Source organism: Leptonychotes weddellii, chromosome 16 (genome assembly GCF_054177405.1).
Source record: "Leptonychotes weddellii isolate Sample4059 chromosome 16, ASM5417740v2, whole genome shotgun sequence".
Classification (NCBI taxonomy): domain Eukaryota; kingdom Metazoa; phylum Chordata; class Mammalia; order Carnivora; family Phocidae; genus Leptonychotes; species Leptonychotes weddellii.
In genome coordinates this window covers 11,689,482-11,715,003 of record NC_138384.1, presented here as the reverse complement: position 1 = coordinate 11,715,003, position 25,522 = coordinate 11,689,482, and the positions used below count along the sequence as shown (strand labels likewise).

Sequence of the window (25,522 nt, the reverse complement as noted above, 5' to 3'; positions counted from 1 at the left end):
GCCCACAGGCAAGGCAAGTGGAAAGCGCCCCAGGGCGCGGCCTCGGATGCGGCCAGCAGCCCCAGCCATCACCCCTCAGCATGGCGGTTACCTCCGCCAACTGCCCACTGCCCCAACCTCATTGGCTGAGGCCTGGAAGCTGGTCCGGCGAGCCAATCAGCGGAGGGGACGGCACAGCGGAGGGGACGGCACAGCCTCGGGCAAGCGTACCCAGGTACCTGGGGGCGAAAGGCTGAGTCTAGGCTCCAGCAAGGTGTCCCTTGTGCATTGAACTTTGTCATTTTTTTGCTGAATATCCAGCTCCTTTGCTAGACTGGAAACTTTATGAGGGTAGGGCAGTGTCTGCATTCCTTAATGGTGACCTTCAGGGACTAATGCATAATTGACACCCATTTGGTGAATGACTAGATGAGGAATACACATCCCCTAAGTAGGTCAAACTTTTAAGTCTTTATCTCTGAACAAATAGGTGAAGAAGCTCATTCCTAGTTTATGCCCTTGCTACTCCAAGTGTGATCCTCCTCCAGCAGCAGCTGCAGCACAGATATCAGTACCTATGGGAGCCCATTAGAACGCAGAATCTCAGGCCTCACTCCTAGACCTACTAAATCAGGATCTGCATTTTAAGATATCAGGTGATTTCTTAACAACTTATGGTCTGAAGAGTATTCAGTCACTCCCATTTGACCTGATAGCAAATAAATGAACGATCTAAGTCCATTTTATAGATGATAAAAATATTTTGAGTGCCATGGGAGAATTAGAATCTAGGACTACATATTTCCAAAACTAAGTATTTAAGTTGTACTGTCTTGAGCTCTATTAGCTTCCTAATCTCCCAAGAGGTTCAGCGAATGTTTTACTTCAGAGTGAGCCATGTATAGAGCATGGGACTCTTAATCTCAGGGTAGCTGAGTTCAAGCCCTACATTGGGTGTAGAACTTATTTAAAAAAAAAACAACAACAACATGGGGCGCCTGGGTGGCTCAGTTGGTTAAGCGACTGCCATCGGCTCAGGTCATGATCCTGGAGTCCCGGGATGGAGTCCCGGGATAGAATCCCGCATGGGGCTCCCTGCTCAGCAGGGAGTCTGCTTCTCCCTCTGACCCTCCCCCGTCTCACGCTCTCTCTCTCTCATTCTCTCTCAAATAAATAAACAAATAAAATCGAAAAAAACCCAACAACTATGGGCTTTGTAGTTAAACAGGAGTGGGTTTGGATCATAGCTCTGCAACTTTTCCGTGTGAACTTGGGTGAGGCAGTTACCTCATCTGTAAGAAGAGATGCCATTGGCCTGCCTCATATGCAGTTTAAAAATTAAATGAAATAATCTATGAGAAATGCAATGCCTCGCATATAAATACTTATTATTTTTCAAAGGCAAATCGAGGACCAGATGCCAACTCAATTGTCCCTCGTCGAGTAAGTCATTTCTTCCACACCAAATCCAAAATCTGACAAAGACAAGCGTAACCATGGGCACGAGAAATCAGAATCCCTTAAGTCTGCACACCATTTTGCAACTAAAATGAACAGAACTGTATACCAAGAGTGTGACCTCTACCAAACACACGTCGCCGGTTACCTTTATTAACCAGGTCAACTATTAGGACTTTGCAAACCAAAATGCCGACCTCCAGAAGCCCACATCCTACCCGGTCACGTAACGTATCCCGGCCCTTCTTTTCCCGTCCATTGCATCAGCCGACTTAGAGCCGCCTTCCCGGAAAACAACTAGTAAGCTGATTCGTGCTCGAGTTGATTGGCATGCTGGCTGACCAATAAGTGTCTCGTAAAGGTAAATCTAGGCGGGGCACTTTCCATCGGGGCGCTCTGATTGGGCAGCGCTGTGCGGGTTGCGGTCTGTAGAGACTCCTGGCGGGTGCCGCTGCGCGTCTGCGGGAACAGGTAACCTCTGGCTCAGGGTGGTGGGCTATGAGGGAAGAGTTAGGGACGGCGACCCTCGGGAGAAGCAGATGGGCCTCGGAGAGTTTTGCGGCGCCACTAGAGCTTCTGGGTCGGGGGCCTGAAAGCGCAGCCGCCCCAGCGGGTCCCTGGGGCCAGGCTCCACGAGGCCTCTGGAACCGGGGCCTGGACTGGACTCGGGGCCGGGACAGCCGCCTGGCTACAGCGCAGCGGGAGAGAGGCATATTGTAGCCCCCTAAGGCGCTGGTGGCGGAGTGGCCGCGGGTGGCCTTGCCGAGGACCAAGACCTTGGGAGGATCACGGTTGCCATTGACTACCCGCCCAAAGCTGAGGTTTTAATCCCCCAGGGGCGGGCGAGGAGGTTGTGGGGGTTGGGGCGCGAGGGTGGTCTAGATGGGTGTAATTCCCCTATGAGCCATTTCCTGAAGTCTTAAAACTAGCTGGTACTGGTTCAGGTTCATCTGGAAGCACTTCCTATGCCCCGTCATGTTCTGCTATTACTTTTAAAGAGAGTCTGCATTTCCCGGTGTGCTTTAAGTTCGCTAACAGTTTGCTATTAAAGGACCATACTAATCCTGAAATACTTATTTAGCAATCGTTGTACTAGATGTTGAAGCTGTTCCCCTATGGTGAGCAAAAGCCAGTCATGATTCTCACGGGGGTGGAACTTACAGCCTGATGGGGGAGATGGACATGGAGCAAGCAGTCCAATGGGTGTGGAAGTTACAAAGGAAGACACTTGGAGCTATGAGGAAAAAAAAAGATAGGGAGAATCTGGGATCAAGAAGGAGAAGGCTTCCTTAAATCAGTGTCTTCGGAATTGATATATCAAAATTGAGGAATTAACTAGGAAATGGGCAAGAGTGGGGTAGGGCAGACAGCTTACTTGGCAAATGAAGAGCACATTGAAAGGTTCTACCACTGGAGCCTTAAACCCAAAGGCTGGTGTGATTCAGCCTCTGCTGGGAAGTAGAATCTCCATCCTGTCTGCCACCTTCCAGTGGATATACAATATATACAGCGTTCCAGTATATATTGAATAAATGAATTTGTGATGGTGACATGGCTTTTAAGAGTCCCTGCCTCTGTAGGGCTTATAGTGAATATATTGGATCCTTACATCATTTTGCAGTTCTTTCTATATGACTGTCTCCCCGTTGAGGGCATAGACTCATTCATCTTGGTTCCTGGCACAGTATGCATTTATATATGTTGAATGAGTAAGCAAAATGGGAGATTTACGAGTCTTTTGGAATACAGCTTATTTACCTCAGCCTGTTTAGAGGAGGAGCAGGGAACATTTTGAAACTGCTCAGATGTTGCTCAGTCAGAACTGGCACTGTACATTCATTTTTGCCACCATTAAGATTCATTGAGAGTCATGATGAGGAGGGATGTGGTGTGGCAAAGTTTCTAAAAACCCTAGCCTTGACTCCTTTGCAAGGACATCAAAGTCCTTATCTGTGGGAGTTTTGGTCTGCTCTTGGGCTCTTTCAGCCAGTGTTTCACCATCTTTTTGGCCAAAGGGCTTTGGTTTGAGTAATGAGTTGATTGAATTGTGAATTAATCATTTGAAATTGTGATTAACCATAAATCACTGTGTACATCTTCATCTTCCTTAGAAGGGAAAAAACAACTTTGCACTAAGTGACTTGAAGTAATAGCATCCATGTTCCTTTAGTGCTTTCCATTTTACAAGTTGCTTCCAAATAACTGATGGGTTTTGAGTCTCAAGACAGCCGGGTGGAGTAGGCAGAGTTAGATACTACTTTTTTACAAAAGAAACAGGGCTCAGTGGGTTAAGCGTCTGCCTTCCGCTCAGATCATGATCTCAGAGTTCTGGGATCGAAGCCCCACATCAGGCTCCCTGCTCAGCAGGGAGTTTGCTTCTCCCTCTGCCCCTCCCCCACACTTGTGCCCCTGTGTTCGTTCTCTCTCTCTCTCAAAAAATAAATCTTTAAAAAAAAACCCGAAAAACAAAAAAAGGAAACAAATTTGGGACAAAGTGACTTTTTTATGGTTAGAGTTGGGTCTTGAACTCTAGAGACTAATGTCAGCCAGAGGGTTCCCATTTTCCCAGTGCTGATGGCTCTATGGCACCATGCCAGTGGCTGGCACCTGCCCACCAAGGGCTGTCACTTTTCTCCAACCTGCCTCTCAGGGAAATCGTAATGGATGTGAAAGGGCTTTGAAATTGTCAAGTTGTTTCATTTCCTAAATTTCTCTCTCTTCTGAACCCCTTTCTCTTTGGCTCTGAGCTGACCTCCTCAGGGTGGCTGCAACATCCTCACCTCGTAGTAACCTAATAGCTGGGAAGGTAGCAGTCAGCCTGCCAGTTGTTCTGGGGGTGCTCAGGCTAGGTGGAGGCAGTATAGTCCTACTTGCAGGCAGTCCCTTGTATAACTAGGCCCATCCCCAGGTCCACTGCTGTTGACAGCAGCCTCCCCAAGATGGTCAGGCCAAACCTAGAGACCCTGGCTTTAGGGATAATGGGACTTTGCAAGATTCTAGGCATGTAGATGAACACAGAGCTGGAGGGGGCCTTAGAGTTCATCTCGTATGGACCCCTCCATTTGTTGGTGAGGTGAAGTGACCCCATAAGGGTTTACAGCTAGGACTGGAACCCAGGTCTCCTGAGCATCCCCCCAGCCCTAGTAGGCTTCTCTGCTGGATTGTAAACCATGAGGTTTTTATTCCCATTTCCTAATTCCTGGCCTAGGCCTTGGCACAGAGGATGCAGTGTACATCTTCATATTTTGGAATAAATGAAGACATGAAGAAAACACTCCTGCTCTACTTGATGTGTTGGTGTATTGAACCTATTGAGGTTGGCATGGGAAGGAAGAACACGTGGAGCTCTTGTATGCTGGTGCAGCAAGTTTTGCTTCGATAATGATTTTAGCCTTGGATGTTACAACATAGAGGTTTTAGGATCAAACAGCTTACCAGTGTCCTGCTTTGACTTGGCCTGAGAAGCCAGGAGTCTTGTGTAATGCCTACATATCTCTTAGTTTCAGTTCCCCCTAATTTTCCTTCATTTTTTCTGTGGTTAGTTCAATAGGGTTATTTTCAAGATGGACTCGACCCTAACAGCAAGTGAAATCCGGCAGCGATTTATAGATTTCTTCAAGAGAAATGAGCATACCTACGTTCACTCATCTGCCACCATCCCATTGGATGATCCCACTTTGCTCTTTGCCAACGCGGGCATGAACCAGGTAAGGGTTTTTTCCTTTTTCTTTCCTTTTTTTTTAAGATTTTATTTATTTATTTCACAGAGAGAGACACAGGGAGAGAGGGAACACAAGCAAGGGGAGTGGGAGAGAGAGAAGCAGGCTTCCTGCAGAGCAGGGAGCCCGATGCGGGGTTCGATCCCAGGACCCTGGGATCATGACCTGAGCCAAAGGCAGACGCTCAACGACTGAACCACCCAGGCGCCCCTTCTTTTTTTTAACTTTTTTTTTTTTTTTAAGTAAGTTCTATGCCCAGCGTGGGGCTTGAACTTATGACCCTGAGGTTCAAGAGTTACATGTCCTACTGACTCAGCCAGCCAGGTGCCCCTAGTCTGTATGAAGTTTTGCCTTTATTATTCTAAGGAAAAAGCTGTGTTTTTTTAGAGTCATTGGCTAGGTTAATCTTGCTGAGCCTTGAAGAGACCTATTGACCCAGCTACCGTGATTCTCCTTCAAGTCTTCATTTTCGTTGTTTTTTTCTAGATCTTTTTCTTTTCTTTTCTTTTTTTTTTTTAAAGATTTTATTTATTTATTTGAGAGAGAGAGAGCACAAGCAGGGGGAGCAGGAGAGGGAGAAGCAGGCTCTTCACTGAGCAGGGAGCCCAACGGGGGGCTCCATCCCAGGATTCTGATAATCATGATCTTAGCCAAAGGCAGATGCTTAATGGACTGAACCACCCAGGCACCCCCCCCCCTTGTTTTTTTCTTTATAAAATAAGTGAGTACTTCAAGATTCTTTTCAAAGCTTTGCTTTCATTCCCATTCTGAGCCATGCACCTTTTTTGATTTTTTTTAACTTTTCTATTATTTTTATTTTTTTAATTGTAAAGATTTATTTATTTAGAGAGAGAATGTGTGCGTGTGTGGGGGTGGGTGGGAGAGGTAGTGGGAGAGGAAGGGAGAATCTCAAGTAGACTCTCCGCTGAGCTTGGAACCCCACATGGGGCTTGATCCCAGGACCCTGAGATCATGACTTCAGCCAAAATCTAAGAGTCAGATGCCTAACAGACTGAGCCCCCCAGGTGCCCATATTGATTTTTTTTTTTTAACTCTTTCTTGAAGCTTCTGCCACCAATGCCAATTTGGATCCACTACTGATGAAACTTTATTAGTAGGATTTATGTTTGGGGCAGTTGAGCTATAAAAGATAATTTGAAAGTTTGGTTGTGATATTGAACACTGTTTATCAGGCTGATTGTGGACTGGAAGTGAATTCAGGTTACATAGTGTCTTCAGGGCTTTCCTTTGGTGGTTTTCTTGGAACGCTCTTTAGCCCAGTGGACCGACTGGCCCTTAGAATGTGTCTCACTCTGCACTAAGTGATAAGTTGACATTTTCTTTTCTTTCCTGGCATAGAAAATTAGAAGCAGTGGGAACATTTTCTTTCTTTCTTTCTTTTTTTTTTTTTAAGACTTTTAATTTATTCGGGGCGCCTGGGTGGCTCAGTTGGTTAAGCGACTGCCTTCGGCTCAGGTCATGACCCTGGAGTCCCGGGATCGAGTCCCACATCAGGCTCCCTGCTCAGCAGGGAGTCTGCTTCTCCCTCTGACCCTCCTCCCTCTCATGCTCTCTGTCTCTCATTCTCTCTCTCGCAAATAAATAAAATCTTAAAAAAAAAAAAAAAAAGACTTTTAATTTATTCATTAGAGAGAGAGAGAGCCAGCGAGAACTTGAGTACAGGGGAGGGTCAGAAGCAGACTCTCTGCTGAGCAGGGATCCCAGGACCCTGGGATCATGACCCGAGCCAAAGGCAGACACTTAACCAACTGAGCCACCCAGGCGCCCCAGTGGGAACATTTTCTGTCTTGTATAACATTAACTTACAATTATACACACGTTTTCAATTATGTGTGTGAGTCGAGTCCTTTGTCTACACCTGGAATAGGGGACCCTAATTTTATGTGGACTTGCAAGGGGGTGGGTTTTTGGAACACTGGGAAGGTTCTGTTCTACTCTGGCATTCCTAGGCATGAGTTTTGTCTTCTCCCACATGTGCCGACTGTACTTGTTAGAGGAACCATGGGAGTCCGGTGTTCTAACATTCTCTGAGTAACAGTAATTATTAGACTGTTGTGTGTCACACTTACTATGTGCCAGGCACTGTTCTCCGTCTTTTACATAAGCTGACTCATTTAATCCTCACTCTGTTTTGATGCACTGACAGCTCAAGTAAATTGCCCAAGCTGACATAGCTGGTGAATGCTGGAGTGTAGATTGGAACCCAGTAGTTGTTTGCTTAACTTTTGTGCTATAGCACCTCTTAATCAGAAATACCTTGATGGGTTTTTGCTCCTTTAAAAAAAAAAAAAAAAGTTTAAAATAGTATTTATTAGGCATCTGCCCTTTTTCAGGTACTATGCTAGGTACTGGATATACAAAGATAAGTAATAAAGTTTTTGCTTTTAAGGAGTTCATGGTCTAGTTTAGAACTGTCAAATGGAACTTCCACAATAATGGTAATGTTCTATAGCCGGGTGCCCAATATGGCAGCCACCAGCCATGCGTGATGGTTTTTTTTTTTTTTTAGGTTTTAAAATTATTTATTTATTTATTTAAGTAATCTCTACACCCGGCATGGGACTCGAACTTACAACCCTGAGATCGGAAGTTGCATGCTCCACTGACTGAGCCAGCCAGGCACCCCATGCATGGTTATTGAGCTAATGTGACTGAGGAACAGAATTTTTTGTTTTTAAAAAAATTTTAGTTAATTACTAATAATTTCATTTTAATTAATTGTAGAAGTCATAGGTGACTAGTGGTTACCAAACTGGTCAGGTCTAGTGGGAAAATAAAGCAAAGTTACATAACAATGATACATCAAAGTATAACTTGATAAATCCTCAGAGCAAAATAATACCTTCTCTCTACACATCAGCCGTTCATCAAGTTGTGCTGATTTTTTTTTTTTTTTAAAGATTTTATTTATCTATTTGACAGAGAGAGACACTGCGAGAGAGGGAACACAAGCAAGGGGAGTGGGAGAGGGAGAAGCAACTCCTGGCTGAGCAGGGAGCCCGATGCGGGGCTCGATCCCAGGACCCTGGGATTATGACCTGAGCTGAAGGCAGATGCTTAATGACTGAGCCACCCAGGCGCCCCAAGTTGTGCTGATTTTACTCCCTTAATAGATCTCAATTTTTTTTCTTCCTTATCACCATTAAGCCCGCACATCACTTTTTAAAATTTATTTATTTTCTTTTTAAGTAAGTCCTGTGCCCATCGTGGGGCTTGAACTCATGACCCTGAGATCAAGAGTTGCTTGCCCTACCGACTGAGCCATCCAGGCGCCCCCAACACATCACTTTTAGAAAAAGTTCTTCGAGAAAGATGTTATAAGCCCTGACCACCAGAGACTCCTGAGGAAGCTTGGATTTCACCACATCAACCTCTGACTGTTACCACAGATCCAGCAGGTGTTTCCCTGGTACAGGTGGTGTTGCTGGCAATGGTGGGGACCGTTTGAGAACTAGGACCAGGGAGAAGCTGCTCCAAGATAGGCTGCTTCTGCTGTGGCCCCAGCAGGCCACGTGCCTCGTGAGTTTCTGTATTCCAGGCTAATTAAATCACAAACTGAACAGTTTCTGTGTGATCTCTTCCTGCCATCATGTCTCCCCCTGATAGATCTGCAACTCTGTCAAAGCTGAAATGTTCCCTTTCTTTTTTAGTTCAAACCCATCTTTCTGAACACCATTGACCCATCTCACCCTATGGCCAAGCTGAGCAGAGCTGCCAATACCCAGAAATGCATCCGGGCTGGGGGCAAACACAATGATCTAGATGATGTGGGCAAGGATGTCTATCATCACACCTTCTTTGAGATGTTGGGATCCTGGTCTTTTGGAGATTACTTCAAGGTGAGCTCAAAGAGGAGATCTACTAAGACTTCCTGGAAGCAGTGCCTAGCATTTGATGATTTCAGATTATGTTTTGGATGTCTTGTATAAATTGATCCTGAATTTGTCTGGGTTGATAGTGAAGATGTTATAGTTTCATATTTGTGTTCCTAGGATCTGGACTGTTTCAACTCAGACTAAATAGATTTTGGTTTGGCCACATTCCACATCTTTCTTTTTGTTCTTTTGGTAGGAATTGGCATGTAAGATGGCTCTGGAGCTTCTCACCCAAGAGTTTGGCATTCCAGTTGAGAGACTTTACGTTACTTACTTTGGTGGGGATGAAGCAGCTGGCTTAGAACCAGACCTGGAGTGCAAACAGATTTGGCAAAACTTGGGGTAAGAATGCATCTCTAATGTTGAGTGTGGAGGAATGAAGTGATTTCTGACTTGGTGCCACAGTGGGGTATTAGGGCTTGGAGTGCATTGCCATTTCCTGTTTTGGGCTATGCATTTTGAGGTGGAGGGGGGAGTGACTGGGAGCAATTATCCTTTGGTGCATTTGTTGCCTTTTTCTTTCTTTCTTTTTCTTTCTTTCTTTTTTTTTAAGAATTGTTCGAGAGTGACAGAGGTGAGTAGGGGGAGGGGCAGAGGGAGAGGGAGAGAGAATCTCAAGCAGGCTCCATGATGAGCAGGGAGCCAAACACAGGGCTCGATGATGACCTTAGCCAAAACCAAGAGTCAGACACTTAACTGACTGAGGCACCCAGGCACCCTGTTCATTTTCTTATGCTTTTTACTTTAATTCTTAAAAAAGGCATAGCTTTTTATTACACTTAGCACAGTTTCTTTGTTTCATTCATTTATTAATTAATTACTTTTACTCTAGTAATATTAGTCCAATCCAGCTTCCCCTGGTACTTGGTCTGAAACCCCTCCTTGGTTAGATTCTGTGGTCTACATGTACTTGGACATTTAGAGCAGTAACACACTTGAACCTTAACTACTACTCTTGATTGGGAATCCTGTTTTGTTTTTGTTTTTTTTAAGATTTTATTTATTTATTTGACAGAGAGACACAGCGAGAGAGGGAACACAAGCAGGGGAAGTGGGAGAGGGAGAAAGAGGCTTCCCGCCGAGCAGGGAGCCCAATGTGGGGCTCGATCCCAGGACCCTGGGATCATGACCTGAGCCGAAGGCAGACGCTTAACGACTGAGCCACTCAGGCGTCCCGGGAATCCTGTTTTGCTTGGCTTCTGTATATCTGGACTCTGTTTATCCATTGTGCACAATTTTTCTGAGTGCTGTGTTACCTAGCAGCTCTCAGCAGAGTTCAATATTTTAGAAATAATTTTAATCTTATTAAATTCCTTTTGTTATCATTTTAAGGTGAAAAACTTGACTAAATTGGGGCATAGAAAAGTGACTTGAAATACTCAGCAGGCGTTTTAATGCTTCTAGTGTTTCCATTTTTTAAAATGAAGGAACAGGGGCCCTGGGTGGCTCAGATGGTTAAGCGTCTGCCTTCGGCTCAGGTCATGATCCCAGGGTCCTGCGATCAAGCCCCACGTCGGGCTCCTGGCTCAGCGAGAAGCCTGTTTCTCCCTCTCCCTCTGCCTCTCTCCCTCTCATGCTCTCTCTCTCTCTCTCTATGTCTCAGATGAATAAATAAAATCTTTAAAAAAATAAATAAGTAAAATAAAAAATAAATAAAATGAAGGAACATTTACAAAGAAAATATTTGCTTAAATTCTGGTCATATTGAGCATAGATGTTTTCATTTTCACGTGTTCCTTTCTAGGCTCTATCCCTATCTTTTCCCATTTTTATTTAGTTATGATATTTTGTTTACTTATGTATATTTTATATTCTCTTATAGTCACTTCTGAGAATCCGGTCCTGCTTCTTTAGTCCCTGCTGTGTAGGCTCAGCATTAGTCATTGCCAAGGAGGGCGCCTTTTTTTTTTTTTTTAAATAGAAATGAATAAGGATCTCCTTTTGTAGTGGATGCAAATCTGGGCAGAATCCTTGTCAATGGTTGTAACTGGGCTTATCTTCCCTACTCTCCGCAGGCTGGATGACACCAAAATCCTCCCTGGCAACATGAAGGATAACTTCTGGGAGATGGGTGACACAGGCCCATGTGGTCCCTGCAGTGAGATCCACTATGACCGGATTGGTGGCCGGGATGCTGCACACCTCGTCAACCAGGATGACCCCAATGTGCTGGAGATTTGGAACCTTGTGTTCATCCAGTATAACAGGTGGCCTTGGGGCCCTGAACTGTTGCTGCTAATAGCAGCACCTTTCCCTAAGCCAAGTAGCGAAAGAGGAACTCAGAGCACAAGGCTATCTTCTCATCCTTGTCTTTGGGGACAGTGGAGCAGAGCTAAAGCAGGCACTAAAGGCATCAGGGGATCTGTGGACATTATTTAGATTTTATCTCTCAGGTTTTCTTTCCCTCTGATCTCTGAGACACGGCTGGACCTAATCTTTTGTAAATTAGTTTTATTCCACATAATACCTGCTTCAGGACTATTCCTATAATGTCATTTTTGCGGTAATTTGGACTGCGATTTTATTTTATTTGAATTTTTTAAGATTTTATTTATTTTATTTATTTGACACAGAGACAGAGTGGGGGAGAGAGGGAGAGAGAATCTGAAGCAGACTCCGCACTGAGTGCAGATCCTGATGCGGGGCTCAATCCCACAACTATGAGATCATGACCTAAGCCGAAACCAGGAGTCGTGCTTAACCAACTGAGCCACCCAGGCACCCCTATGGACTGCGATTTTAAAGCTCATTTCCGGGACGCCTGGGTGGCTCAGTTGGGCTGGGAGCCTGCTTCCCCCTCTGCCTGCCATTCCCCCTGCTCGTTCTTTCTCCCTCTCTCTCTGTCAAATAAATAAATAAAATCTTTTAAAAAATTAGTTAAAAAAAAAGCTCATTTGCTTGAGGCTTGCCTCACTTTTTTTTTTTTTTTTTAAGATTTTATTTATTTGAGTGAGAGAAAGTGAGAGAGCACAAGTGGGAGGGAACAGCAGAGGCAGAGGGAGAAGCAGACTCCCCACTAAGCAGGAAGCCCAATGCGGGGCTCCATCCCAGGACTCTGGGGTCATGACCTGAGCCGAAGGCAAATGCTTAACCAACTGAGCCACCAAGTGCCTGCCTCACTCTTTAATAGGCCCCAGAGTACTTCGTCCCTTTTCCCCTCCACTCTCCTCCCACCAAATCAGGCAGAGGCAGATGACAAATAGTCAGAGCCTGTAATCTGTGCTACATAGCCGAGTTTTAACCAGTGGAAAAAGGTGGCACTTAGAGTCCTTGTTTCAACTTCCTCTTTCTCTGGATCCTGCAGGGAAGGCGATGGCATTTTGAAACCTCTTCCTAAGAAAAGCATCGACACAGGGATGGGTCTGGAGCGACTGGTGTCAGTACTGCAGAATAAGATGTCCAACTATGACACTGACCTTTTTGTTCCTTACTTCGAAGCCATTCAGAAGGTACTGGTCCTATTGCAAACACTGCAGACGTCTGGAGGTTTCTAGATTGGACTCTTAGCAATACTGTCAAAGATAAAATAATCCTATCTTTGCCAGCTAAGGGTACCTGTGACTATCTGTCAGTTTAATTGTTTTTTTTTTTAAAGATTTTATTTATTTATTTGACAGAGACAGCGAGAGAGGGAACACAAGCAAGGGGAGTGGGAGAGGGAGAAGCAGGCTTCCTGCAGAGCAGGGAGCCCAACGCGGGGCTCGATCCCAGGACTCTGGGGTCATGACCTGAGCCGAAGGCAAATGCTTAACCAACTGAGCCACCAAGTGCCTGCCTCACTCTTTAATAGGCATGGGATCATGACCTGAGCCGAAGGCAGACGCTTAACAACTGAGCCACCCAGGTGCCCCTGTCAGTTTAATTGTTAATAACCTAAGAGGCTCTTGAGCACAAGGCACTGTGGTTTGTTGAGTGCAGGGACCTGACTGGAGGCTCTTTACTCTTGCTGTCCTCTTTCTTGGTGTTAAAAGATCTGGCAAGAGGGTCATCCTGCCCCCCCATGCCTGCTCAGTCCTCTTGGAATCTTCTAGGGCAAGGCAGTGTCAGAAGGGTGCTTCCTAATGAGCCGTGTCCTGGTTTTTATCTGTAGGGCACAGGTGCCCGGCCATACGCTGGGAAAGTTGGTGCTGATGATGCCGATGGGATCGATATGGCCTATCGGGTACTGGCTGACCATGCCCGGACCATCACCGTGGCATTGGCCGATGGTGGCCGACCTGACAACACAGGGCGGGGGTAAGTCTGTTACACACGGGGCAGGGTTAGGACTGCCACTGTGAGTTTGATGACTCTCTGTGGAACTTAAAGCCATTCTTTATTCTTGTTTTCTTTGTCTTTTAGGTGGTTGGAGGGATCCCTATATTTTTTTAGGGATTAAGAGAGTTTTAGCTTGGGTTACAGAGTTCCACTATAGTAAATCTTTGCTGCTAAGTACAAGATAAGATAGAGATTGTATTTTAGGTTGTCTGGTAGGATATTGGCAGGGTGGGATGGGGTAGATACTGATTAGCCCTGGGTAATTTTATTACTGATAGGCAGGACCTGGGATTTGGGTCATCAGCCATCTGGGCTGAACTTGCCTTTATCTCTGGGTCAGCAGGATGTGGTAGAAAAACAAACCAGGGTTCCCCTTGATGCATATTTGTGGGTATATTCCTGAGTTTTCTGCTGGGATTAATGTTAATGACCTCTGGGGCTCACAAAAAGTCTTAGGATAAAAGAAAGTCTCTGAAAGAGAAAGACAAAAAGCTGGTCATGTTGCTTTGGGGAGAATTCCAAAAGCCCTATTACAAAATGCCTAGCTGGGAAGGTTGTCTAGAGGAGGTGGTCTTCTGCCTGTTTCAGGTATGTGTTGAGACGGATTCTCCGCCGGGCTGTTCGATATTCCCATGAGAAACTCAATGCCAGCAGGGGGTTCTTTGCCACGTTAGTAGATGTTGTCGTCCAGTCCTTGGTAGGTGTATCTCCCTGCTTAACTTCTGTTCTCCTAATGCACATAGCTTAGAGGGATGGGGTGGGAGTTAGCATACTGTTAATGAGAGTTTTTAGGGGGGTCATGGAATTGTCCCTGTCTTCATTGAGCCCACGTCTCTGTTTCCCCTTTGACAGGGAGATGCATTTCCTGAGCTGAAGAAGGACCCAGATATGGTGAAGGACATCATTAATGAAGAAGAAGTGCAGTTTCTCAAGACTCTCAGCAGAGGGCGCCGCATCTTGGACCGGAAAATACAGAGCCTGGGAGATTGTAAAACCATTCCTGGTAAGGACCGGTTTGTTCCTTTCTTCATCCAGGCTGGTTCATCTTTCCAGAAGAGGCAAGCCCTTTTTCAAAATTGACAGTGGAGTCCCGTGTCTCCCAAGGGCTAAGGATAGCTTGGTTATACTGCTTTTGGTATAAAATGGGGTTTATAGTAAAATTGTAAAAGTAATATGTTATTGTGGTAAAGTATTTAAATAACACAGAAGTTAAAAATGAAGATTCTCTTTCCTAAACTCATTTCTCAGAGGTAACAGTTCTTAAGAGTTTGTTGTATAACTACTCAGGGCTTTTTTCTATTTGCATACACATGTATGTAGGGGCCTGTGTATGTGTTTTCCAGCAAAAATGGGAATATGTGGTATATAGTGTTGTGCAACTTGGCTTTTTTTCTTTTTTGTTTTTTCTAGACTGGAAAATTCCAGAAAAAAAATTTTTTTAATTTGTATTGCAGTATAATGAACAAGGGGAAAACCTGATGAATTTCCACAAACTGAACACACTTGTGTTCCGATTAAGAAACAGAACTTTACCAGGAGACCTCTTGTACTTCCTCCAGGTCAATTCTGAAAGAGTTGATGGATTTTCTGGACAAGTGAACAGAATCAGTATTAACTTGCCTTGTCTCCAGTTCCTTCTGTCACTGCCAGCTTCCTTTGGGAAGGGCTTGGGGTGGCAAAGGAGGGGACTTCCTGTGTCATTCTTACACAGTTCCTTTGTGCTGTGTAGGGGACACTGCTTGGCTCCTCTATGACACCTATGGGTTTCCAGTGGATCTCACTGGACTGATTGCTGAAGAGAAGGGCCTGGTGGTGGATATGGATGGATTTGAAGAGGAGAGGAAACTGGCCCAGGTAAAGAATTTGGGGAGTGAGCAGGAAACCCAACACCAAACAAGGCAGGACTTGGCAGCAAAGAACAAGAGTTTCCTTCCATTAAAGTCTTTGGAATTCTATTTTTCCCAAGACCAGTGAGTGTCAAGCAGGGGCAGTTTGGCCCCAGGGGATATTTGGCAGTAATGTATGAAGTTATTTTTTGGTTTTCACAGCTGAGGGTGGGATGCCACCAGCATTAAGTGGGTAGAGGTCAAGGATGCTGCTTAACATCCTACAGTGGATAGCCTCCTAGAACAAAGAATTAACCTGGCCCCAAATGTTGGTAGTGCTGAGACTGAAAAACTGTTCTAGAGCTTTTTATTGGGCTTAGTTTAGCAATTTGGAGTCCTTCAGAATTCTTTTTCCCACATTAGGATAAGTTTTGGTTATTTCTCTTACTGGCAGCTGAAATCACAGGGCAAGGGAGCTGGTGGGGAAGACCTCATTATGCTGGACATCTATGCTATTGAAGAGCTCCGGGAGAAGGGTCTGGAAGCAACAAACGATTCCCCAAAATATAATTACCATTCAGACTCCAGTGGGAGCTACGGTACGTTCGTGTGTTACTGTGGGTACCTCGGCTGAGTCTCCAGATTAGGAACCTGGGGTGTTTGACAGAGCCTCTCCTGGAGTGCTGTGGAGTCATGTTCTGTAATTTTATACTTCTAGAGACCCAGGGCAACTAATTTTCTACCTCTTCATTTTGGAATAATTATAGATTCATAGGACGTTGTGAAAAAACTTAGGGACAGTCTTCGTACTCTTTACCCAGTTACCCTAATTGTAACACCTTTCAGGAAACCAGGAAATTGGCATTGATACAATGTTCAGTGGCTGTTGAATTTTGCATCAGGATAGCAGCGGCAGTCTAGGGGTGCCTGGCTGGCTCACTAGATCATGTAACTGTTGATCTTGGGGTCATGAGTTCAAGCCCCACACTGGGTACAGAGATTACTTAATTTAAATAAGTAAATTAAAGTTAAGAATCAAAAGAAAGAAACAGGCAATACGTGTTTTCGCTTCTTCGCTTCAGCAGAGATCCCTGAATCTATCCAAGCAAGCCCACAAAATGAGTACATTCTTTGTGAATTGACCTTGGAAGTAGGGAATGTATTACTACTCCTAAATACTTCTCAGATTTGCTAGGTTACTGTTCAATAGCTCAGAGACAGAGTGGCCAGAACTGTCCCAGTGATGTGAAAGTCTCCCCTGGAAAGCCTCTCGGTCCCAAGGTCACTCTGCTGACTGTTAACATTCCCTGCTGTTAAGCCTTTTTGTGGAGTCTAATGGTCTTGCTTGTAAAATAAAATTAGACAATTAAGACCTAAGGAGAGTTTGAGAAATAGAATCCAGCAGATGAAGACCACGAATGTGTGAAAGAAGTCATTGACCCTACTTTCCCCTTCTGTGCAGCCTTCGAGAGCGCGGTGGCTACAGTGCTGGCCCTGCGCAGGGATAAGATGTTTGTGGAAGAAGTGTCCACGGGCCAGGAGTGTGGCGTGGTGCTGGACAAGACCTGTTTCTATGCTGAGCAAGGCGGGCAGACCTATGATGAAGGCTACCTGGTGAAGGTTGAGGACAACAGTGAAGATGTGAGCCGGCAGTTCATCCTTGTTAGCCAGGGATGGGCGCGTCCAACAGAGGGCCGGGCCTGGCCTGGGGTAGCTTTTCTGGCTCCTCACACTCTTGGCCTTGGGGAGCAGACATAACCGATCTTTGGGTGTGGTCCATCGTCAGTGTTTCTGAGGCCAAGGGAGCTGCGTCTTGTACCACTGATCCCACTGCCATTAGGTCCCACTTAGCAGGATCCCTGCGGTCGGGCTGCACTGGTTGATCCTGGATTCCTCCAGGCTTTCCTCATTAATAAGAAGAGGTAGCTCTCTGGAGGGCAGACTTCCTTGCAGAAGCCTCAGCCTCTAGCTTTGCCATTGCTGACTCTGTGATCTTGGATGAGTTACCTTGTCTCATGGGCTTCAGGTTCCTTACGATGGTTTTAAATTCTCTAAGATGCTCCTTAAGGGAACGTCTGTGTTTCTGTGTATATTATATATGCATATATTTGTACACATATAAAGTGGTCTGTATATTTAATGGTAAATAGCTATGGTTAAACTGTAAAAATGAAACCGTTATTTTACCAGGAAAAGTGAGTTTATTGGGAAATTGCAGAGAATTGCCAATTTGGGACATGCAAGCTATGGCAAAACCACAGGCAAGTCCAGCAAAGGAAGGAGAGGGACTGACATTTCATGGAGAAGGAGGAGGAGGAAGTTGGGAGGGGTTGTTTTAAAGGAAAGTCCCTCGGAGAAAATCACAATTCTGGGGTGATGATGGTTTCTCATTGGCTGAGTTGCAGGGGTAGTTGATTTCTCCTAGGAAAGATGCAGTGTGCATCTTTCCTTGTTAGGGCCTGTACTTGATGGTTCTTTCCTGTTGAGATTCTGCTTGGTTCTGTAATTGACAGTTCTTTCTGAAATTGACTACTGCTCCTGCTGGAGCTTCCCCTTCTAGCCACCGGGCTCCACGTCAGTGTGGTTCCTTTTTATTAATTTTCAGTGGATAATGGTGCATGTATACATATACAATAACTATAATGGTATTAATGGTATAATGTATGTATAAGGGTATACACACACACTAGTAAGGAGGGGCTTAGAGAATGTAATATGTATATATAAAGAGAGGATATCAGATATATACACACATATGTATATATATATATCTGGGTTTATTTACATATTGTTCTCCTCCTGGACTCCTCTTAGAAAACAGAGTTCACAGTGAAGAACGCTCAGGTGCGAGGAGGGTATGTGCTGCACATAGGGACCATCTATGGCAGCCTGAGAGTTGGGGACCAGGTCTGGCTGTTTATTGACGAGGTGAGTTATGTTATGCTGCTTGGCACTGGACCTGGTTAGTAATCCTCTCCTTTTTTAATTTAAATATCAGCTTTATCGAGGTATAGTTGACATATAAAATTCCAAGATATTTCAAGTGTAGGTCATGGTGACTTGATACACGTTATGAAAAGAATTCATCTCCTTTGGCTTTAAATTGGTCCAGTCATGATTGTAACTCCTAAGTGAAATTGTGAATAGATAGAATATTCTAAGTCTGATGCAGGAGAACATTTTATGAGGGGTGCAACTGTGAGTTACTAAATGGATATGTTCTCAAGTCAGATGCCGTGATTTTATTTTATTCTATTTATTTATTTTAAGTAACCTACACCCAGCGTGGGGCTCAAACTCATAACCCTGAGATCAGGATTCACCCGCTCTTCCATCTGAGCCAGCGAGGTGCCCCAGATGACAGTGACTTTAGTTGAGATTTATAGACTCGTCTCATGGATCACCTTTCTCCAGATTAACCGTGAATACTTCTTCAGGAGTCCGGGGTCCTGTATTAATTAAGAAATAGGTTCTGTTTATGTGAACGAGCTCCAAATAACAATAGCTTAAAACAAGGTAGAAATGTGTTTCTCAAAGTCCAAGCTGATACAGAGGCTCTGCCCCACCAAGTCGTAGGCCCCAGCTTTTCCTTGCTTGTTTTTCTATCCTCATTCCTGGGGTGTTGCCCTTGATTTCATAGTCCAAGAAGGTAGCCACTGGATCCATTTCTAGTCCAGGAGTTGACAAACTTTTTTGTTTGTTTTTGGAAAGTTCCAGATAGTAAATACTTTTGGTTTTTTGTTTTTTTTTTTAAAGATTTTATTTATTTATTTGACAGAGAGAGACACAGCGAGAGGCAGAACACAAGCAGGGGGAGTGGGGGAGAGAGAAGCAGGCTTCCCGCTGAGCAGGGAGCCCGATGCGGGGCTCGATCCCAGGACCCTGGGACCATGACCCGAGCCGAAGGCAGACGCTTAACGACTGAGCCACCCAGGCGCCCCAGTAAATACTTTTGGTTTTGTGAGCCATACCATCTCAATCACAATCTCTCATGTTGTAGATAATATATATACCTCTCATGTTGTAGATAATATATAAACACATGGGTATGGCTGTGTTCCAATAAACCCGTTTATAAAAATGGACAAAAGGCTGGATTTTGGCCCACAGGCCATAATTTGCCAACTCTTATTTCTTATTCTAGGCAGTGGGAAAGAGGAAGGGGAAGGCATGTTCCTTCCCTTTTAAGGGTGTGTATCACATCTGCTCACAACCCACTGACCAGAATGTAGTCAGATGGCCACAATTAGCTACAAGGGAAGCAGGGAAATGTAGCCCTTATTCCGGGCAGCCACATGTCCAGCTTAAAATTCTAGCAGTCGGGAAGGAGAGATCAGGTGTTGGGGGATGACTGGCAGACCTCTCCACCAGCCGTCCCTGCCTTTCACAGGCTCGACGGAGGCCCATCATGAGCAACCACACAGCCACACACATCCTGAACTTCGCTCTGCGCTCCGTGCTTGGGGAAGCTGACCAGAGAGGCTCCCTGGTTGCTCCTGACCGCCTTCGGTTTGACTTCACTGCCAAGGGAGCCATGTCCACCCAGCAGATCAAGAAGGCTGAAGAGATTGCCAATGGGATGATTGAGGCAGCCAAGGTAGGTCGGATTGTGCATCAGCCCTTGGGTCGTGAGCCCCGCTCCTTCCTGCACCGGCACTTCTCTCCGTGGAGCCTTCTCCTCAGTCCTGATGCTCTTCCTCATTGGACCACATCCTGCCGAACACACAGATTTGTTTGAAGCAGTGATTCTCAACTGCACGGGGAGTAGGGAGTGGTGGCATCCCGTGGAGGGGCCTTAGGGCCTCTGGGGAGGGAGCGGAGGGAGGTCTTTGCTCCACTCCCTCCAGAGCTCTTCTGGTTCTGTCTTCTTCACATGTAGCGCATCCATATAAGATTTGGTTCACAGTTTAGCAAAATAATTGGAAATTCCTATTTTGATCTCCTTGACTTCACATGTGGTGCCTTATTTCAGGAGGCTCAGGGCACGTGATGAGAGCTAGGACTAGAAACCAGAGTCCTGCCTATAAGACTGGGCTGCCTCTGCCACTTCCTCCTGGACCTCCAGAGAAGATCTTTTCCCAGCTGTTTTCTGTCTTTTTTCCCTGGCAGCCTGTCTACACCCAGGATTGTCCCCTGGCAGCAGCTAAAGCCATCCAGGGCCTACGGGCTGTGTTTGATGAAACCTATCCTGACCCTGTGCGAGTCGTCTCCATTGGGGTCCCAGTGTCCGAGCTGTTGGATGACCCCTCTGGCCCTGCTGGCTCTCTCACTTCTGTTGAGTTCTGTGGGGGAACGTGAGTACATCAGGGGGAGCAGTGGATGGACTCGCTTTTTGTTAATTTGGTGCTCTCCTGGGAGGATGTGAGTAATAGGCTAGACCCACTCTTATTTTTCTAAGGTCGAAATGAAGTTCTCAGAAATATACTTCCCAGACAACATTCCCAAGGACTTTAGGGTCCTGTGCTCCTGTCAGACCCCTTGGTGTCCGACATTGACATTTCCTAGGTTTGTGATGAAATATTCTTCCTAGGATGGGGAAAAGCATGATCTTAACATTTAGTTCATGGTTGCTTGCTCTTGTGTCCTGGGCTGATCTGACAAGAAGGCCTGTGAATTCAGGATTCAGGAAGGCCGTGGAGCACTCACCAAGCTCCTGAGCTGGTCCTAGCCTTTCTCCATTCCTGGGGATTCATGAACCCCATTGTCTCAGGGCCTCTGTGTCAGGCCCCATAGCACACCCAGCTCAGGTTGGCTTGCAAGAGCCACTTGTTTCTTCCAACTTGGAGTCGTCTGTAGCCCTTGGGGTCATTTTGGGATGGTGTGGTGGCCTGGGACATTCCTGCTTGCAGGGGAATCTTGTTGAGAAGAACATTCTTAAGGCCATGGTAGAGCCCATCTGGGGCCTCCTGCAAGCAGCAGGCAGGGAACAGGTGCATGTGTGGAGGATGGGGTAGGGATCTGGGGCACCACATTCCTGGCCTCCCTCTGCCCAGCTGAATTGGGCTTTCACCTGAGTCCCACTCTGCCTTATTAATGCCTCTTTCTACCTTCTTGAGAGCACAGGAAGCTGCTTGCAAAGCCTTTACACCACTCTCACAGTGACTGAAAGTTAATGAGCTTTTGAGGTTCTCTGAGCGCCTGGGGAATAAAACCTTTTTACAGGATTGTGGTGAGATTTTAAAGGTAATCCTTGGATATTCTCAGCTAGTGGCAGGGACAGAAGAATATAGTTTCTGTTCCAAAGAGGACCAGAAATAGGAATGAACGTAGAGTCTGCCGGCAGGAACGTTCTATTGGACATTAAGGATAACAAAGCACTTTTGTTTGATCTCATTTGAGTTTCACAGTAGTCCCGTGAGGGAGACTTCTCCGCATTTTATACATGAGAACACTGAAGCTCAGAAAGGTGGTGTTTTGCTCAGTGTCAGTGTGTTCTCAGCCCCAGCTAGGCTTTCTCTCACTTTCCTGGGCTTCCTGGCCTGAGTCCTCCCCTGAAATCCACGTGAAGGGCCTCTTCCCACCATCCCCTTGAGGGAGCTTCCCGGAACTTCAGAGACCTCAGGCCCTCACCACGGGCTCCCGGGCGTGGTAAGGACCAGGGTGTGTGGGCCCTCTTGTCACCGTGGACTTTGTGCTCTGCCATTTAGGCACCTGCGGAATTCAAGTCACGCGGGAGCTTTTGTGATTGTGAGTGAAGAAGCTATTGCCAAGGGCATCCGGAGGATTGTTGCCGTCACAGGGGCCGAAGCCCAGAAGGTGAGCGTGGCAGTTTGTGGCTTGTGGCTTATTTGAACAAGGCAGGAGGAGCGCAGTCTGTGAACCTGGAGTGTAGACGGTTCCGTAGCTGCTGCGCTCAGAATTGGAAGTACAGTGCTCCCCCCGAACTGTCCTCCAGGGACCCCCACCTGTCAGAAGAGAGCCACCACCGCACAGGACTGCTTAGCTGTACTGTGTTTAATCTTTAAAAATATGTGTAAATTCTGCCATTGACCCCAACATCTATCTGTCTCTAGGAGGGTAAGGCATAATTTGGCTGTAGCTTCCAGTGCCCCCAGCATTCACGTCTCCCTGGGGGTACATGCCTAGTTCAAGACACACAGTGTACGGGGATAGTTGCCCCGGGGTGGGGACTGTGGCTGGGGCCTGAGGGCTGCTGAGGCTTGAGGATCGATCATTTCGTTGGGGTGAGAAGGGCTGCTGACTTGGGGGTTCTTGGTTATCCCCTGAGCCTGAGGTAGTGCAGCCTTTCCGCTGGTCAGATGTGTGAGGAGGGTGCTCCTTCCTGGGGCATGAGGCGGCCAACACTTGCTCCCTGAAGGCAGAGAAACTTCTGATGACTTGGGGGTGTGTTGTTCCATAACCTGCCTTCAGTGCTTGCCACAGTTTACAGATAGCACTGAAGCTGAAAGTTACCTGACCAGGTTTACAACTCTGTCCCTCTCCAGGCCCTCAGGAAAGCAGAGAGCTTGAAGAACACTCTCTCTGTCACGGAGGCCAAAGTGAAGGCCCAGACTGCGCCAAATAAGGATGTGCAGAGGGAGATCGCTGACCTTGGTGAGGTAGGGGTGGCCTCCCTTCTCAGGCCCTGCTCGGGGCTGATACATCAGACACGCCCTGAAGACATCTCAGGTCCTGGTTCTCAGTGCAGTGGCTCTTTGAACTGACTTCTGTTGTCTGGCAGCCTTGCAAAGGGGGCTCTGTGGATCCTGGTCTGCGGACCCCTGGAATCTGCTTGCTGCCCCCACTGCCGATGGCAGGGCCTGTTGTAAGCAGGAGTGGGCACCAGTGTTGAGGGGGTTGAAGGAAGGGGTGCCCACTGTGTCCAGGCCTTCTCATCTCTCATGTCTGTTAATATGTGGAGGCTTCCCGTGAGCCCATCATAGGCTGTGTTCACTGCCTAGTAGGGACCAGCTCTTACAGGGGGTCCCAGCTCTCTCTGTCTGCCCCTTTCTCTCTCGCCCTAATTGGTACAGCTGCCGTAGTTGCTCATAGAGTGGTCTCCAGGCTACTGGATACCTTCTTGTTTTTTGTTTTCTCTTTCCTTCTGGATACTAGTCAGGGAACACTTTGGTGTTCAAAGCCAGAAGGGTGGGATAGGCTTGGGCCTCATATCCTAGCTCCTTGTGGTCTGGATTCCAGTGGTATTCTGGTTCTGGTTCCAGGCCCTGGCCACTGCGGTCATCCCCCAGTGGCAGAAGGATGAATTCCGGGAGGATCTCAAATCCCTGAAGAAGATCATGGATGACCTAGACCGGGCTAGTAAAGCCGATGTCCAGAAGCGAGTGAGTGCTGCCATGCTGGTGGCTGGAAGGGAGTCCGAGGACTCACCCAGCGGAGACTGTGTGGTGAGCTGTCTGGGCCTTTGACCTGAGCCTCTCTTCTGGATTTCCTCGCAGGTGTTGGAGAAGACAAAGCAGCTCATTGACAGCAACCCCAACCAGCCCCTTGTCATCTTGGAGATGGAGAGCGGCGCTTCAGCCAAGGCAAGCGGGGGGGCGGGTGCTGGGGGGGCCTGGGACTCCACGTGCCGCTCTGTGCCTGTCCACTGCTTGTCTCCTCTTGGGACCTCAGCCCTCTGGTGGCTGAAGTGGGAGCTTTGTGGCTCTGAGTGGAGTGGTGGAGTGGTAGTCTGAGGGCCCACTCTCTGGGATTGAGGTTAGGCTGAGCCATGGAGGGATCTGGTGGCTGGAGAGCTACAGCTCCTGGGGATTGAAGACAAACCTCAGAGCTGGAGTGTGGGCAGGGCCTTGTGCTTGGGTCCTCTTCCCCGTACAGTCTCCTGGGACCAGCACCTGCTCTTAGAAGGGGAAGGGTGGCAGGGGGTGCTCAGAGAACTGGGCTCTGCAGACTCGCTGCATGGTGGAGAGCATGGCTCCCCTTCCCCAGGCCTGGCCTGACAGCAGCTTTCCCCACAGGCCCTGAATGAAGCCTTGAAGCTCTTCAAGACGCATTCCCCTCAGACCTCTGCCATGCTCTTCACAGTGGACAATGAAGCTGGCAAGATAACGTGCCTGTGTCAAGTCCCCCAGGTCAGAATACCCTGCAGCCCTGTGCCCGTGGGGAGTGGTGTTGGAAGCTTGGTGGTTCTTACAGTTGTTTGCCAAGACCCTTTTGAGTGTGCAGCCAGTTAGAAACAGCCATCCTCCTGGTCCCGTTTGTCACCTCCTCCGGCACCCCCACTCTCAGGCCCTCTCCTTGGACACGTTTCACTGTGGTGATACCTGGCTTGGCGACTCCGTGTGCCTCAGCCCTGGCCGCAGCACCCAGGAGGGCAGGAGTGGGGCTCTGTGGCTCCCCCATCCTTTTTCATTTCGTCCCCTCTCCATGTCTTCCTCAGTCTTGTCTTCTGTCCTGACTCCCACTTCTCCTATCTTCCAGAATGCAGCCAACAGGGGCCTGAAAGCCAGTGAGTGGGTGCAGCAGGTGTCAGGCCTGATGGACGGCAAAGGTGGTGGCAAAGATGTGTCTGCTCAGGCCACAGGCAAGAATGTGGGCTGCCTGCAGGAGGCCCTGCAGCTGGCCACTTCCTTTGCCCAGCTCCGCCTGGGAGATGTGAAGAACTGAGGGGTAGGGGCAGCTTCCGCTGGGAAGCAGCCTTCCTTCACCCGATGCATCCGTCCAGCCAGCTCTCCATCTGCCACGAGGACTTTGGGATCTTGGGACCCTTAAAAACCCCCGCCTGTCCTCCTAACCCAGCAGTAACTGGAACTCACTCACCTGGGAGCTGGCCTATGACTCATGGCACACATTACGTTTCTGCCCTAAGCCCTACACACCAGCGCCATCGTCTAAAACCACTACCCCAGGATTGCTGTTTATCATCGTCCTGCTCGTGTCTGTAGATAGAGTTCTTTGCGGGCCTGAGGGTCTGGGTCTGTAGGGAGGGATCCTTTTTGCTGCAGAGAATAAAAGGACTCTGTGCAATACCCGATGACGCCATGTGTTCTCTTAACCACCCGCCTCCCGTACAAGCCCCCACTTGACAGCCTGTGGCTCCCACTGGCTTCGGCTTGCGGTCCACACCAAGTCCAGCTCCAGACTCCTGAACTTTGGGAATAGCCACTGGGATTACCTGAAGACATCGGTGGAGGTGGCCCATAGAATGGGGAATTGGGGGGGTGAGATGGAGAGAGGCATTCAGCATTGAACAGAAGATGGGCCGTGGGGTTACTGGAAGCAGTTCCTAGGGAAAGCTCTGCATTTCTTAGGCCTGTGTCCCTCCTCCCCTGCCTCGTGATGTTGAGTGGTCTGGGGGAGGTCAGAGGTTTTCTCTGCTGCAGGGGGTACTTCAGGTGCAGTAGTTGCCTATGCCCACCGCTTTGACCCATCATTCCTGGCTTCCTGACCCGAAGATGAAGGGTGAGGTTTGGGACCTGCCTGGTCCTGA

At 47.3% G+C, this 25,522-nt stretch overlaps 1 protein-coding gene across 2 annotated transcripts; it reads left to right on the top strand.

Moving 5' to 3' along the window:
- Positions 1-1,794: 1,794 nt before the first annotated feature.
- AARS1 (alanyl-tRNA synthetase 1) lies at positions 1,795-25,061 on the top strand. 2 transcript variants are annotated; one of them, XM_031018606.2, is made up of 21 exons: positions 1,795-1,908; positions 4,980-5,144; positions 8,828-9,016; positions 9,249-9,394; positions 11,068-11,259; positions 12,357-12,501; positions 13,143-13,288; positions 13,898-14,006; positions 14,162-14,312; positions 15,039-15,163; positions 15,590-15,734; positions 16,598-16,776; positions 17,950-18,063; positions 19,526-19,732; positions 20,245-20,429; positions 21,783-21,891; positions 22,581-22,694; positions 23,298-23,417; positions 23,532-23,618; positions 24,051-24,164; positions 24,514-25,061. In XM_031018606.2, exons 2-21 carry the CDS (start codon positions 5,001-5,003, stop codon positions 24,697-24,699), a joined length of 2,907 nt encoding a protein of 968 aa, XP_030874466.2. In that variant the 5' UTR covers positions 1,795-1,908; positions 4,980-5,000; the 3' UTR covers positions 24,700-25,061. The 2 variants fall into 2 exon arrangements, with proteins under 2 accessions (XP_030874466.2, XP_081662476.1); XM_081806350.1 differs by lacking the exon at positions 23,532-23,618 and having other exon boundaries at positions 23,298-23,480.
- Positions 25,062-25,522: the final 461 nt, after the last annotated feature.

Bases quoted from the DNA above. Each gene is read 5' to 3' on its own strand.
- AARS1 (XM_031018606.2), top strand. From the start codon at position 5,001: ATGGACTCGACCCTAACAGCAAGTGAAATCCGGCAGCGATTTATAGAT. The intron at 15,164-15,589 runs GTAAAGAATTTG...TCTTACTGGCAG, and splicing joins AGGAGAGGAAACTGGCCCAG to CTGAAATCACAGGGCAAGGG. The intron at 15,735-16,597 runs GTACGTTCGTGT...CCTTCTGTGCAG, and splicing joins AGACTCCAGTGGGAGCTACG to CCTTCGAGAGCGCGGTGGCT.